This window comes from Macaca nemestrina, chromosome 15 (assembly GCF_043159975.1).
Source record: "Macaca nemestrina isolate mMacNem1 chromosome 15, mMacNem.hap1, whole genome shotgun sequence".
Taxonomy (NCBI): Eukaryota; Metazoa; Chordata; class Mammalia; order Primates; family Cercopithecidae; genus Macaca; species Macaca nemestrina.
In genome coordinates this window covers 91,046,566-91,061,722 of record NC_092139.1, presented here as the reverse complement: position 1 = coordinate 91,061,722, position 15,157 = coordinate 91,046,566, and the positions used below count along the sequence as shown (strand labels likewise).

The 15,157-nt window shown below is 52.0% G+C and overlaps 1 protein-coding gene across 23 annotated transcripts in view; it reads left to right on the top strand.

Annotated features, from left to right (window-relative positions):
* Positions 1-821: 821 nt before the first annotated feature.
* LOC105497397 (solute carrier family 2 member 11) overlaps positions 822-15,157 on the top strand; it is a 39,902-nt gene continuing 25,566 nt past the window's right edge. For 2 of the 23 annotated variants that reach the window (XM_071080158.1, XM_011768447.3), the window contains exon 1: positions 11,079-12,314. Coding sequence is in view for 13 of the 23 variants with exons in the window: in XM_071080153.1 (XP_070936254.1) it covers positions 12,273-12,314 (42 nt within the window). In the remaining 10 variants the exon portion in view is untranslated. The other 21 variants (XM_011768445.3, XM_011768452.3, XM_071080154.1 and 18 more) reach the window with 20 other exon arrangements.

Sequence of the window (15,157 nt, the reverse complement as noted above, 5' to 3'; positions counted from 1 at the left end):
CTTAAAAATACATTTAAAAAAAAATATGTTTCCTGGCTGGGTGCATTGGCTCATGCCTATAATCCCAGCAGTTTGGGAGGCCAAGATAGGCAGATCACCTGAGGTAAGGAGTTGGAGACCGGCCTGGCCAACATGGTAAAACCCCGTCTCTATTAAAGATACAAAAATTAGCTGAGTGAAGTGGCACTCACCTGTAATCCCAGCTACTCAGGAGGCTGAGGCAGGAGAATCACCTGAACCCCGGGGGCGGAGGTTGCGGTGAGCCAAGATCGTGCCACTGCACTCCAGCCTGGGCGATAGAACAGACTCTGTCTCAAAAATAATAAAAATAATAAAATAATAAAATAAATGTTTTTTAAAAAGCAAAATCAGTAAAATTTTAAAAATAAGAGAGGAAGAGCAGAGGGTAAAAGTGCCTCTTACTCCAGGAAGCCCTCCCTGATCACCTTCAAAGGGACCAGGGCTCACCTACTTCTGTTAGAGTCCCGAGCACTTAATTTTTAAATATATTTTATTCTAAAGGCAGTCCATGCCTGTTGTAACTAACCACAAGAATCAGAAACAAACTGAATGTTTGTGTACCTGCTGGTGCAGCTGTATTTTCTTCTTGATGACACACAGTGCCTCTTTTGGGCCCTGAGCACCTGTCCACTGGGGGACCTCTCCTCAGGGACTGTGAGCACGGGGCCCACCCCCTTCGAGCACAGGAACCCCTGCAATTGCTGTGAGTAGGCTTCCAGCCAGCCCCTCCCAGAAGCAGCTGTGTCCCCCTTGGCCCTTCCTGTCTGGGCCACGGGCTATTTTTAGCACTGAAGCCGGAACCCACACAGCAGCAGCTGCTTGTGGCCGGAGCGCAAGAACAACAAACCATCCAGGTGGGTTGTGTCAGGCTGCAGAGGGAGCGGCCTGGGCCTGGCCCTCTGAACCTGGTAGCAGAATCTGGACTTTCCAGGAATAAGCTGGTCTCTGGGTGGGATGGGGAGGGAGGAAGCAGAATGGGGCAGAGGATGGGTTGCACTAACCAGGCCAGGATAGGGGAAGGGCCTGTGCAAAGGCCCTGAGATAGCTGGGGGAGAGGAAGAGAGCAGAGGAGAGAAGGTGAAGGAGGCAATGAAGAAGAGTTGCTTGTGATGGGAGGGAGGAGCGGGGCCAGGCCAGGCAGAGGTGTGTCGCCTGTGGTTTCTGTCCTAATCAGATGAGCAGGGGAGGAGAGTAGTGGCCTGCAGTGGCTCGCATTAACAGCGAGGGAGCGGGAGGGTCAGGATGGCTGAAGCCACAGGCCTCAGTGAATGCTCAGTAGTGGGGGTGAAGGTAGGAGGGCTCCTGGCCTGCCCCGCGTGGGGGACAGTGAGCCCCCACCGGGCGGAGACACGGGTGAATGGCCAGTAAGGGAGGGAGACCACTCATTGAATTGGGCAGGTGAACTTGGGGTGCTGTGGGGTGAAGCCTTCCCTGTCCTCCACCCCGTCCTCCCAGCTCCTTCCCCTCCGTGGCCCTGGTCATTCCTGCTTCACGCAGAGGGGCTTCTGTTGTCCACATAACAGCCCTTCTACCCCTGGTTTCTGCTGTGGAGCTGGCACAGGCAGGGCCTTGGTAAACAGGGAACCCTGTGAAGACAGACCTGGACTCCAGGGCTGGAGCTGCAGCCTCGGGGCTGGCATTGTGGCCTGGCCACTCCCTTCCCTCTCTGGTTCTCAGTGTCCCTGTCTGTGAGGTGGGGGTCAGAAGGGTCCACGTGTAGAGTCTCTTTCAGCTCCGAGGTTGTACTCTGATCTAGAATGAGGCTATCAGAGATTTCTGGGAGGAAGCCCCTTCCTGTAACAAACACAGCTGGCCTCCGCATCCAAGGCCCATCTCTGCTATGAATGAGTGAATGCGTGTGAGCAAGAATGCACCAACAGAGGAAGCTGGAGGGCCCCGCCAGTCCTCTCTGCCTGATCTGTTCCTCGCTGTCTCCTCTCAGCCAGGAGCTCTCATGGGCCTATGGTCAGGAACAGCCACAGAAGCCTGCAGGGCTGGGGAGGGAGTCGCTGTGGGTACCTGCAGGAGCTCAGCTTCTGGCCGGGGGAGGAGACACTGAATCCCATACCAGGCAGGGAGTGGAAACACACTGGTGAGTGGTCAAGGGCAGCCGTGGGGCAGGAGAGCTCCTGAAGAGGACAGTAGGAGGAGGGGATGTGCTAGGCAGGGAGAAAGGCTTGAGCAAAAGTGGGGAGGCAGGAATGGGCCCGTGTGCTGCTCATGGACTAGGCAAGGACCCGTGAAGGGCAGGAGATCATAGCCTCTCAGTGATCTATAGCCAGACTACACCATGGCTTTTACTAAGCTCACTGAGGCCTCATCACCACCTGATGAAGTAGGTTACTATTCCAGATGAGAAAATAGGCTCAGAGAGGTTAAGTAACCTGCCTGAGGACACACAACTAAAGAGGCACAAAATCAGCAGTCCTGGCCTTGACACCATGACGGGTGATGGAAGGGATCCATGCGGAGGAAGTGAGTTATCCCTGACCCCATTGCTGGGGCACAGGGGCGTGGGGGTGTCACCAACCAGCTAACACTGTGCAGTCTCAGACCCTTTTCCAGCTCTGGTTTGGAGGTGAGACCTTCTTGCAGCCTCTGGGCTCCCAGGGAGTATCTCCACTCATGAGTTGCTTCCCTGCTGTCTGGGCCTCGTTTTACTGTCTCTGACCCTTCATGGCTGATGAAACCGTCCCCATTCAGCCCCCAGCTGCCGGACCTGCCCGAGCCTGTGTCCTGACTGTCATGACCTAGAGCAATTGCCAGGAATTCCCACTTCCTGCTGTGGCCGCTGCCAGAATGTCAAAGCCACCTCCGGCCAAGCACCCCAGAGCTCCAGAGCATCTGGTGGGGGCCTCCCCCACCCCCGCCTCAGCTATTTTCAGGCTCAGCGCTGTGGGCGGTGTTTGGGGAGAAGAAGATTATCTGTTTGGCAGAGTCAGCCATCTGGCAGGGTCAGGGATGTGAGTTTACAGAGATAGAACCTGAGACAGCTCTGTCTTGGACTTCGAAAAAGCTGGGCGGAGTGGCGTGTGGCTGTAGTCCCAGCAGAGGCAAGAGGATTGCTTTAGCCCTGGAGTTCCAGGCCAGCCTGGGCAACAGCGTGACACTCCATCTCTACAAAAGGAAACTAATCTTTAGGGACTGGGGCCACCACTCTGGAAGGCCCTGCCCAGGACTAGTGACTCAGAGCCATGGTCTGGTGGAAGGAGAGGTTCAGAAAGGCCTGGGTTCAGCTGGGCGCGGTGGCTCCCACCTGTAATCCCAGCACTTTGGGAGGTTGAGGCTGACAGATCACCTGAGGTAGGGAGTTCAAGACCAGCCTGACCAACATGGAGAAAACCCGTCTCTACTGAAAATACAAAATTAGCTGGGCGTGGTGGCACATGCCTGTAATCCCAGCTACTTGGGAGGCTGAGGCAGGAGAAGCGCTTGAACCCGGGAGGCAGAGGTTGCGGTGAGCTGAGATTGTGCCACTGCACTCCAGCCTGGGTAAAAAGAGCAAAACTCCATTTCAAAAAGAAAAAAAAAAAAAAAGCAAGGCCTAGGTTCACCACACCTCCCACCTGGCTTGCATCCACTGATAGCCCCAACAAGCATCCAGGCCCTGCTCCCACCAGAGGCATGCCCCCCCATGCCAGGTGATTGTCCAGCCGCTGGGATGGGAGGCTCCTAACAGTGGGCTGAGATGAGAACCCAGGTGACCCATCCTCTCACAGTGACACTACCAGAGCCTCTGCCTCCACGTCCTCCTCCAAACACTCACCCAACCCTCCAATGCCCTTTACCTTCATAAGATTAGGAGGGCCTCTTTAAGAAAATGAATGCTCACACCTGTAATCCCAGCACTTTGGGAGGCCAAGGTGGGCAGATCACCTGAGGTCAGGAGTTCAAGAGCAGCCTGACCAACATGGCGAAACCCTGTCTCTACTAAAAACACCAAAATTAGTCAGGTGTGGTGGTACATGCCTGTAATCCCAGCTACTCGGGAGGCTGAGGCAGGAGAATTGCTTGAACCCAGGAAGCGGAGGTTGCAGTGAACCGAGATCGCACCATTGCATTGCAGCCTGGGCAACAAGAATGAAACTCCGTCTCAAAAAAAGAAAAAAAAAAAAAAAGGAAAGGAAAGAAAAAAAGAATAATGCAAAACAAATACAAGATTAGGTTGCAAAGTGAGTATTTGAAATGCAAACAAATGACAAATTTGGTTGCCCCTTTGGAGAGAAGAGAAAACCGAGGCTGCCACACGGCATGGGGAGGGCTTTCTTGAAGTGGTGAGGGCAGACGCAGGAAGGCACACCTGTTCCACTGCCTGCACATCCCAAACCTGCGGAAGGTGGTCTAGCCACAGCAGACTGGCTGCTTTGGTGTCTCCCCACCCCCTTCCAAGGGGTCCTGCTTAGAGGCCCCCCCCTTTCGCCCCAAGGAATGCAGGCGTCAGTGCTTCAGACTCTGGCCTAACCACCGTCCCCACCTCCCAGGCCCCCACCCTTTCCCTCCAGATGTGGGCACAGCTGTATTTTTAGAACAGCCGACCACGAGGACATTCTTTCCTTCTAATTAAGATGGCTTCAAATCTCTCATCCGCAATCAGCCCCATTGTTCGGTCCTCAAACATCAAAGGGTGACCAGGAGGGGCCGCCTCAGCTGGTTGTGGGGTTAGGGTTTGTTTTCTTTCTTTCTTTGTCTTTGAACTATTAACGCTGGAAATGAGACCCAGAACCGGAGTAGATGCCAGTTCTGAGGAGGAGGATGAAGCAGGGCTTTGGGTAGTTTGCAGGACCTGCCTCTCTGCACCCCTGCACCCCAGTCAACCCCAACATTGACTGGGGTTGTCCAGCTAGGCTGCAGCCCTCCAGCACACTCGTCTGAGGTTAGGGTCTGTCTGGGACAACTAGGGGATCAAAAAAGGCCCTGTGTTGGCTGGGGGTGGCGGCTCTCGCATGTAATCGCAGTGCTTTGGGAGGCCAAGGCAAGCAGATCACCTGAGGTCAGGAGTTCAAGACTAGCCTGGCCAACATGGTGAAACCTCATCTCTACTAAAAATACAAAAATTAGCTGAGCATTGTGGCTCACGCCTGTTAATCCCAGATACTCGGGAGGCTGAGGCAGGAGAATCGCTTGAATCCCGGAGTCAGAGGCTTCAGTGATCATCAGGACTCCTGACCTCTGCCCCCTGCCCCGCAGGAGGCTCCTGGTGTGGGACAGAGATGCCCACCCACGTGGGGGGAATAGGAAAGGCTGCAGGAAGGAATGGCCTCTGGGTAGCCTTGAACTGCGTTGCAGTCCTCCGTGCTACAGCGCTCTCAAGCCCACTGACAGATGAGGAAACCGAGGCTCAGAGAGGCCAACAGGCTGGCCTAGAGCTGCTCAGCCCACTAGTAGTGAGGTGCTCAGGAACGCTAGGTCCCGGCTGTCAGCCATGCCCCGCCCCCCTCACTCACCCCCAGGGATGGACCGGGCCAGCTGCTGCCTGAATCTTGGGTTCAGGTAGGAGGCACCTGTCCCACCCCGCAAGGAGCAGAGACGAGAGCCACGCAGGCGGTCCGACGCCGGCGGGAACTGGCATCGGGTTTCTCAGCTCCCCGGGGTCCTGGCCCACCTGGTCCCGCGCGGCTAGATGTGAGGACAGGGGAAGTGAAATCGCACCGGGGCGGGTGGCGCAGGACCGGAGGCTGCAACCAGGTACAACGGCCAGGACTTGAGCGCCCAAGGGCTGAGGGGCAGGCAGGGCAAGGCAGAAAGAGGAGGCTCCCCAGATGAAGTGCCCCCTACCCAGCGGCGCTTGGGTGCAGGCCTCCGTTTCACCGCCAGCACTGAACCTTCGCGAGTCTTCGGCGATCGCTGGTGCCGGGTTCCTCAGAGCCCGGGCTCTGTCGCCCCCTCGCGGCCGGAGCCGGTCTAGGCGGCATCGGGGAAATCCCGAAAAGCCTGCGGGGAAGAAGCTGAACGCCAGCGGGACCCGGGCGCGGTGAGCCCATTCATTCCCCCACGGCTGGGAAAGTCTCCATCAGGAGGTGGAATCCCTGGGAGGCCCCCAAGCCGGGCCCCGCCTCCCTAGGCCCGGGTAATGGGCATTTTATAAGACACTTCGGGGACACGGAGGCACCCCGCTAGAAGAGCCGGTGGGCTCCAGGGTGGGGTGCGGACCGAGTGGGAGTCAGTATCACCAGCGGGCTGCGCTGGATTGATTGTTTTTGTTTATTTATTTCTTAATATTTATTTATTTATTTTTGAGAGGGAGTTTCGCTCTGTTGCCCACGCTGGAGTTCAGTGGCACCATCTTGGCTCACTGCAATTTCTGCATCCCCTGCTCAAGTGATTCTCCTGCCTCAGCCTCCGGGGTAGCTGAGATTACAGGCACCCACCACACACCCGGCTAGTCTTTGTGTTTTTAGTAGAGATGAGGTTTCACCATATTGGCTAGGCTGGTTTCGAACTCCTGACCTCTGGTGATCCGCCTGCCTCAGCCTCCCGCAGTGCTGCGATAACAGGCATGAGCCACCGCGCCTGGCCTGCGTTGATTGTTTTTAGTTTGAGCTGCACTCCTCCCTGTTTCCTGCTTGTGCCAGGGCAGATCTCTGCTGGCTCTAGGCCTCAGTTTTCCCATCCTTGGAGTAAGAGGCCCTAGCATGTAGGAAGGTGTGTGAGCAGCTGGTGGTTGTGGGCAGTTCACCTCCATCTCCACCTTCTCACCTGGGAAACAGACTCGATGAGAATCAATGCAGAAAGCCAAGGGCTGGAAGAGTCAGGGGGTGTTCTTTTGACCCCTTCCCCAGTGCCTTCCACTCATGAGGTTTGGCCCCCGCTGTTGGGGTGAGGCCAGCGGGGAGCCCCAGCCTGAGGGTCAGCGGGCTGACCCTGGCAATGTGAGGAAGACCAGCTCTGCCAGCCGGGCTGTAGGGCTGGTGTGGGCACAGGCTTGGCCTCGCAGAGCCTCAGGGACTCCCCCTGTAAATGAGGTTGACATCCACATGCAGGTAGTTGCACCTAGCACTGCACAGGGCGGATGTGAGCACCAGGCTGCTACAAATACAGCTATGACTTTCACATGCTCAAGGTTAAACTCCCAGTCAATTTGCTGAGGTGAAACCCAGAGCTTCCTGGCCAAAGGATAATAATGGCTGGGGAGCCCGCACATGGGGACCTGCCTCCAACGAGATGGGGGTGGCTTTAGGGCATCCAAGAGGCATTTCAGGGAGAATCAAGGGACAGCCAGGTATCGTTAATGGTGGCCAGATCAGGGTCCAGTCTGGCAGGGTCTTGGATTCAAGGTTAAACCCAGTTCTAAATTTGGAACTTATCCCCAGGCTCGCCCCCAGGCTTTTACTATGTAGACATGTATTCCCACACACATCAGGTACAGTTTTGTATATTTCCAAACAATATATAGGCATAATAATGTATGCGTCTTTCTTTCTTTTTTTTTTTTTTTTGAGACCAAGTCTCGCTCTGTCGCCCAGGTTGGAGTGTAGTGGTGCCACCTCGGCCCGCTGAAAACTCTGTCTCCCAGGTTCACACCGTTCTTCTGCCTCAGCCTCCTGAGTAGCTGGGACTACAGGCTCCCGCCACGACGCCCGGCTTTTTTTTTTGTATTTTTAGTAGAGACAGGGTTTCACCGTGTTAGCCAGGATGGTCTCGATCTCCTCACCTCGTGATCCGCTCGCCTTGGTCTCCCAAAGTGCTGGGATTACAGGCGTGGGCCACTGTGCCTGGCGCGTATGCGTCTTTCTGCAACTTTGTTCCTGCAGCGTTGTGATTCATACATGTTGATATCGTTCGTCTAGTCTAGTCCACTGATTTTCACTGATGAGTGGTATTCTATCATATTCCACAGCTTATTTCCCCTTTTTTCGGAGGATTGACATTTGGGCTGTTTCCAGTTTTCCTATAGTACAAACGATGCTGCATTTGTGAACAGTTCTTGAACGTGGGATTAAGAGTTTCTCCAAGGTAAACCTAGGAGTGGAATTGCTGGGTGGGAGACGTAGGTGAATCAACTTCCTTGATCTGCCCAAATTGCACTGATTTACATTTTCCCTCCCTCCCTCTCTCTCTCTCTCTCTCTTTTCTTTGTTTTTTTTTGAGATAGTGTCTTATTCTGTCACTCAGGCTGGAGTGCAGTGGTGTGAACATGGCTCACTGCAGCCTTGACCTCCTGGACTCAAGCCATTTTTCCCACCTCAACCTCCTAAGTAACTGGGACCACAGCTGTGTGGTGTGCCACTGTGCCCAGATAATTTTTAAAAATAAATTATAGAGATAGGGTCTCACCACATTGCGCAGGCTGGTCTGAAACTTCAGCCTCAAATGATCCTCCTATTTTGGCCTCCTAAAGTGCTGGGATTACAGGCATGAGCCACCACACCTGGTTCCAACTGACATTTTCATCAATAGTACATGCGTGTTCCAGCTGATCGCCAGCACCACTTGGTATTGCCAGAATTAAGCTGTTACTCTGTTGAGTGGGAACCAGTATGCTGATGTGGATTTAATTTGCATCTCCTGATTACTAATGCAGCTATCTTTTAATTAGTTTTTTGGTCACTTCAGTTTCTCTTCTGTAAATTCCTTGTTCACATCTTTTTTTTTTTTTTTTTTTTGAGACAGAGTCTCACTCTGTAGCCCAGTGGCACAATCTCGGCTCACTGCAACCTCCGCCTCCTGGGCTCAAGTGATCCTCATGCCTCAGCCTCCCGAGTAGTTGGGACTACAGGCTAAGCCACCATGCCAAGCTAATTTTTTGTATTTTTTTGGTAGAGATGGGGCTTAATTTTTTGTATTTTTTGGTAGAGATGGGGTTTAATTTTTTGCATTTTTTGGTAGAGATGGGGTTTAATTTTTTGTATTTTTTGGTAAAGATGGGGTTTAATTTTTTGTATTTTTGGTAGAGACAGGGTTTTACCATGTTGCCCAGGCTGGTCTCGAACTCCTGAGCTCAAGCGATCCGCCCCACCTTGGCCTCCCAAAGTGCTGGGATTATAGGCGTGAGCCACTGCGCCAAGCCTGTTTGCCCATTTTCTTTTCCTTATTGGTATGTGGGTATTCTATATACATTCTGAATACTAATACTTTGTTGGTCATATGTTGTAGATACCTTCTACTTGGTGGCTTTAGGTTTCACCTTTTAAAAAAAATATATATATATTTTATTTATATATTTATATATTTTTAAAAATATATATTTTTAAAATATATTTTTTAAATATATATTTATATATTTAAAATATATATTTATATATTTATATATTTTAAAATATATGTAATTTAAAATATTTATATATTTTAAAATATATATTATTTTAAATTTAGATGTGGTCTCACCACATTGCCAGGGCTGGTCTTGAACTCTTGAACTCAAGTGGTCCTCCCACTTTGGCCTCCCAAAGTGCTAGGACTACAGGCTGGAGCCACCGCACCTGGCCAGGTTTCACCTTTTCATGGCGTCTTTTGTTCATTTGAGACAGGGTCTTGCTCTGTTGCCCCGGTTGGAGTGCAGTGGTGTGATCACCAATTACTGCAGCCTCCCAAAGTACTTGGATTACAGGCATAAACCACTGTGCCCGGTCCATTAATGGTATTTTTTGACACACAGATTTTTAATTTTAATGAAGTTAAATCCTCGTAAGAAATCGGCATGGTTTATCCTTGTTTATCCTGAGGTTATAAAAGTATTATATATTTTCTTTTTTTTTTTTTTTTTGAGATGGAGTTTCACTCTGTCGTCCAGGCTGGAGTGCAGTGCCATGATCTTGGCTCACTGCAACCTCTGTCTCCTGGGTTCAAGTGACTCTCCTGCCTCAGCCTCCTGAGTAGCTGGGACTACAGGCGTGTGCCACCACACCCAGCTAATTTTTGTATTTTTAGTAGAGATGGGGTTTCGTCATGTTGACCAGGCTGGTCTGGAACTCCTGACCTCAGATGATCCACCCACCTTGGCCTCCCAAAGTGCTGGGATTACAGGTATGAGCCACCAGGCCCAGCCTCCTAATTTTTTTTTTTTTTTTAATAGAATCTTGCTCTATCACTCAGACTTGAGGGCAGTGGCACAATAATGGGTCACTGCAACCTCAACCTCCCTCACTGCAATCCTACTACCTCAGCCTCTGAAGTAGCTGTGACCACAGGTGTGCGCTATCACACCCAGCTATTATTATTTTTTTTTGAGATGGAATCTCGCACTGTGGCTGAGCTGCAGTGCAGTGGTGCGATCTTGGCTTACTGCAACCTCCGCCTCTGGGGTTCAAATGGTTCTCCTGCCTCAGTCTCCCAAGTAGCTAGGATTACAGGCGCCCACCACCATGCCCACCTAATTTTTTGTATTTTTAGTAGAGATGGGGTTTTACTGTGTTGGCCAGGCTGGTCTCAAACTCCTGACCTCGTGATCCGCCCGCCTCAGCCTCCCAAAGTGTTGGGATTACAGGCGTGAGCCGCCTCGCCAGGCCTTTACTTTTTTTTTTTTTTTTAATAGAGATGAGGGTCTGCCCGTGTTGCCCAGGCTCATCTTGAACTCATGGGCTCAAGTGATCCACCTACCTCAGCCTCCGACAGTGCTGGGATTACGGGTGGGAGCTACTGCATCCAGCCTAAAATGTTTAAAGTTAGGTTTTTGCATTAGGTTTGTGTGCACCTGGAATGACTTTTGTATATGAAGTGAGACAGAGGTCCAGTTTTCATTTTTCCCCATATAATCAATTGTCCTAGAGCCATTTATTAGCCCGTCACTTCCCGCTTTTTTTTTTTTTTTTTTTTTTTTTTTTTTGAGATGGGGTCTTGCTCTATCGCCCAGGCTGGAGTGCAGTGGCGCCATCTCGGCTCACTGCAAGCTCCGCCTTCTGGGTTCACGCCATTCTGCTGCCTCCGCCTCGTAGCTGGGACTACAGGCGCTTGCCTCCACGCCTGGCTAATTTTTTGTATTTTTAATAGAGATGGGGTTTCACCATATTAGCCAGGATGGTCTCGATCTCCTGACCTCGTGATCCGCCCGCCTTAGCCTCCCAAAGTGCTGGGATTACAGGCGTGGGCCACCGCACCCGGCCACTTCCCACTTATTTTTTAAGGGGGAAAAGACAATGGTTGTTTTGAAAAAAATTAACCTATCTAAATAAAGTATCAGCAGTTGAAACTAACGATGTATATTACAACAGTATTATGACCAAGTTGCCTCTACCCCAAGAATTCAAGAATGGTTTACCATTAGAAAGTTTATTGATGTAACTGATCTCATTAACAGATTTAAAGAATACCCATATGATCATCTTAATAGATGCAGGAAAATCATGCAATAAAATACCTATTTATGATAACTGCTGATATGTTATTTGTGCTTTTCCTTAAAAATGCAGTGTTTTTAGGAATTAAAGTTCAGAGCAGCAAAAGTCAAACAAAAACCAAGTCTGAGCAATAGAGCTACTACAATGCCCATCACAGTCTTTGCTCAGATGACTACCTAAGGTCATGTTCAGCTCTATGTTTCTGTGACCACAAATAGCATCTTTGGCAAATCTGGTTTCAGTTGGTCTTTGTCCAGCTCCTGGATTCCATGCAGGGCCTGAGAAGCCCTCAAGGATAAGAGATTAATCCGGTCCAGTGGACTCCGTGGTTCCTCAACTCCAAGTGCCCCCACCATAGGTGGGACCTGCCTCTCTCGCAAAGGATCCCTGGCGGCAACCCGAGACCGGTTCAGACCGGTTCTCCTACCCGCATTCCGCCGAGTCTCTCGCTCTGCCCAGGACGCACAGATGAGAGCGCTCAGCAGACTGGTGGGTCTGTCTTTCGGTCCTTCCTAATTTCCCCCTCCTCTGGGGAAAGGTCAAGGATACCTGAACCAAAGTGTCTGGCGGGGTGTAGGTGGCGGGGGGGTGCATCTGTGCACAATCAACGGCTTGGCCCTCCCGAGAGCGCCCAGGGGCAGGGGCCTCCTAGGTTCTGGCGGCCGACAGGGGCGACCGGCGCAGGGGGTCGCGCAGGATTGCGGCTGAGGTCCCACCAGCGAGAGACAGAGACCCTCAGACATTTAGTCCAGAGACTGCAGCAAGGAAGGGGGACGAGGGGCCAGGGCCGGAATTTCGGGGGAGGGAGCGCAGCGACCAGAGTCGTTTGCTGGCACCTGTAGGGGCGAATGCAGGGGCTGGGCCGAGATGACCTTGGACCAGAGCTCCCTTCCGGCCTGCAGAGATGAGCTTGGGGTTTAGCTTAGTGAGGAGTGAGCAGCTTTTCAGCCGCAGTGCTGCGGCAGAGGCGGATGGAGGATGGAGGATGAACTGGAGCCGTCCTTACGACCTCGGACGCAGGTGAGCCCCCAGCGGTGGCGACCCCCCACCGCACGGTGGCGACAAACTCCGCGGCGGCAACCCCCTCCCCCCACCGCGGCGGCGACGCCCTCCCCCCACTGCGGCGGCCAGCTCCCCAGCACCGGCAGCAACTCTTAACACGCTGCCGGTCCGCGCTTGCGCCTCAGGCGCCCTCCGCGACAGTCTAACGGCTCTGCCCTCCACTGCGCCTGCGCTTGTCTCAGGCCCCATTCCCGGCCACTGGTTAGCGTTGTGCGAACCTTCAGCTTGTGCGGCCGCTGTGAATACCCACTGCGCTTGCGCCACCGCTTCGTCTCGACTGGTTGGCGCCTCTCAAACGCTTACTGCGCGTGCGCTAGCCCCTCTTTCACAGCTGGGTACCGCGCGCTGACCTTCCCTCCGCGCGCATGCGCCCGGTTAACCGCTTGGTAATGGCAGCTGGGGTCTCCCTGGGACAGCAAGACCTCCGCTCAGGCCCCTCTTCCGAATGCTCCATGCCCTCCTGCGATCTGGAATGGTCTGAATTCTCATACCTGCCCAGACCAGGCATTTCAAATGAGGGATTGAGGACCTAAGTGAACTGCGCATGTGTAGCCACCTTGGAGGCTTAACTAAGTCGTCAAATGTTCAAAAACATCGTGCTTGTATGTACAGTGGCGCTAGGTGCTAGGCTCAGATGTCCATAGGCAGGTGTTTACGTCCAGGGTCGGCCTGTGGGCCAGAGCAAGGTTGCTGGACCCTGGCATCCCAGCCCCCAGAGATGCTAAATCCTCTGCCGATCAGCCCTGACCTCAGAGGCAGTGAGCCCTCCGAGCACGGCAGTCCTGACCGCTCACTCCTTCCCGTGACTGTTTCCCACCCTCGCCTCTTTCCTCCTCATGATGCCCTCAGCTCTGACCTGGCGTCCTGCCTCACAGAGGGAAAGGGCGCAGCCAGAGGAGAGCGCCTGCACTGCCCACCGCTTCTATGGTTTCCTCCCCAATCTGGACTGATTTCTTTATGTATTTGCATGGCACATTTCCTCACCTCCTTTGTCTTCATTTGCACTTGTATTCCTTGACAGCCCTATTTAAAATAGCACCAGCTGAGGTGGGAGGATCGCTGGAGCCCAGGAGTTTGAAGCTGCAGAGATCTAATAGGATCTCACCACTGCACTCCAGCGTGGGCGACCTAGGGAGACCTTGTCTGTAAGAAATAAAAATAAAATAGCACCACCTGGTCCTAACACTTCCTACGCCCCTTCCCTGCTTTAAGTCTCTGTAGCACCAGCTGATGTACTATATATTTTGCTCATTCATTTTGCGATTGCTTGTCTTTCCCTGCTCTGATAGCTCATTGATTTTGTCTGTCGTTCACTGCTGTATCCCAACACCCAAAACAGTAGGATTATTGACCATAATAGGGAGGCAGTAAATCTTTGTTTGCCTAATTAATGGTCCGTATCATAGCTAATGTCTGAATGCTTACCATGACCAGGCACGGTATAGGCAATCTCCATGCATGATCTCATTGAATTAAACAATTTCCTGTAGTCTTGGAGACCTGTCAACATCTGCTACATGAATTCAGCTGCTATCAAGCACTGTGTTCGCTGCTTCCTTCAGATCTGCTGTCTTAAGGGAACTCTCACTTCCATGAAGCCCCCGTGGAGCTGTAATGTGGCCCCATTGGGACCAGACTCCAGGTTTCTCACCTGGCTTCTTCCTAAGGCTTCCAGCCTAAGAGAAAGTTACTTAGGCCTTATGGGAACTATGGGCAGCTAGGGCCCCTGTCACCAACCTGTCTCCAGACCTATGGCAAAGCCTTCAGCAGGATTCTGCCCTCCAGAGTCACTTCCTGTGCTCCCCCACCTTCCAGTGCAGTATCTCACTGAATGGTGAAAGCACAACTGGCTCTTTCCCAGCTATATCTTGCCCCCCCAGCACACTTCCTGGCTGAGATAAACACTCAGTTTTTTTTTTTGTGATACAGTCTCACTCTATTGCCCAGGCAGGAGTGCAGTGGCGCAATCTGGGCTCACTGCAACCTCCGCCTCCCAGATTCAAGCAATTCTCCTGCCTCAGCCTTCCGAGTAGCTGGGATTACAGGTGCCTGCCACCACGCCTGGCTAATTTTTGTATTTTTAGTAGAGACGGGGTTTTACCATGTTGGCCAGGCTGGTCTTGAACTCCTGACCTCAAGTGATCTGCCCACCTCGGCCTCCCAAACTGCTGGGATTACAGGCGTGGGCCATCGCATCTGGCCAACACCCAGTATTTGACTAATGAATGAATAAATAGTCCATAGGTTCTCGAAACTTCAGAAAACCTTAGCCAAACATCCTTCTGTCGTGAAAATTGTATCAAAGTTTTCAAAAATAATACCTTTAATTTTACAGAACAATTTGCCAGAACAAGAAAGGCAGTAATTTTTGGGGGAAGATATCAACGATTCAATTTTTGTAAAGTCAACTACTTTGCAAATATCTTAAAAAATACCTGAGGGAAGGAGTTCATTGTTGTGCCTTTGGAGGAGTGGAGAACTTTCAGTATATACTGAATTTTCAAAAATCTTAACAAACGTGTCATTTTGTAATTAAAAATCACAAAAGAGTAGACCAGGTATGGTGGCTCACGCCTGTAATCCTAACACTTTGGGAGGCCAAGGCGAGTGGACCACTTGAGCTCAGGAGTTTGAAACCAGCCTGGGCAACAAGGTGAAACCCCGTCTCTACCAAAAAATACAAAAAAATTAGCCCAGCGTGATGGTGTATGCCTGTAGTCCCAGCTACTTGGGGGGCTGAGGTGGACGGATCGCTTGAGCCCAGGAGGTTGAGGCTGCAGTGAGCCAAGATCGCGACACTG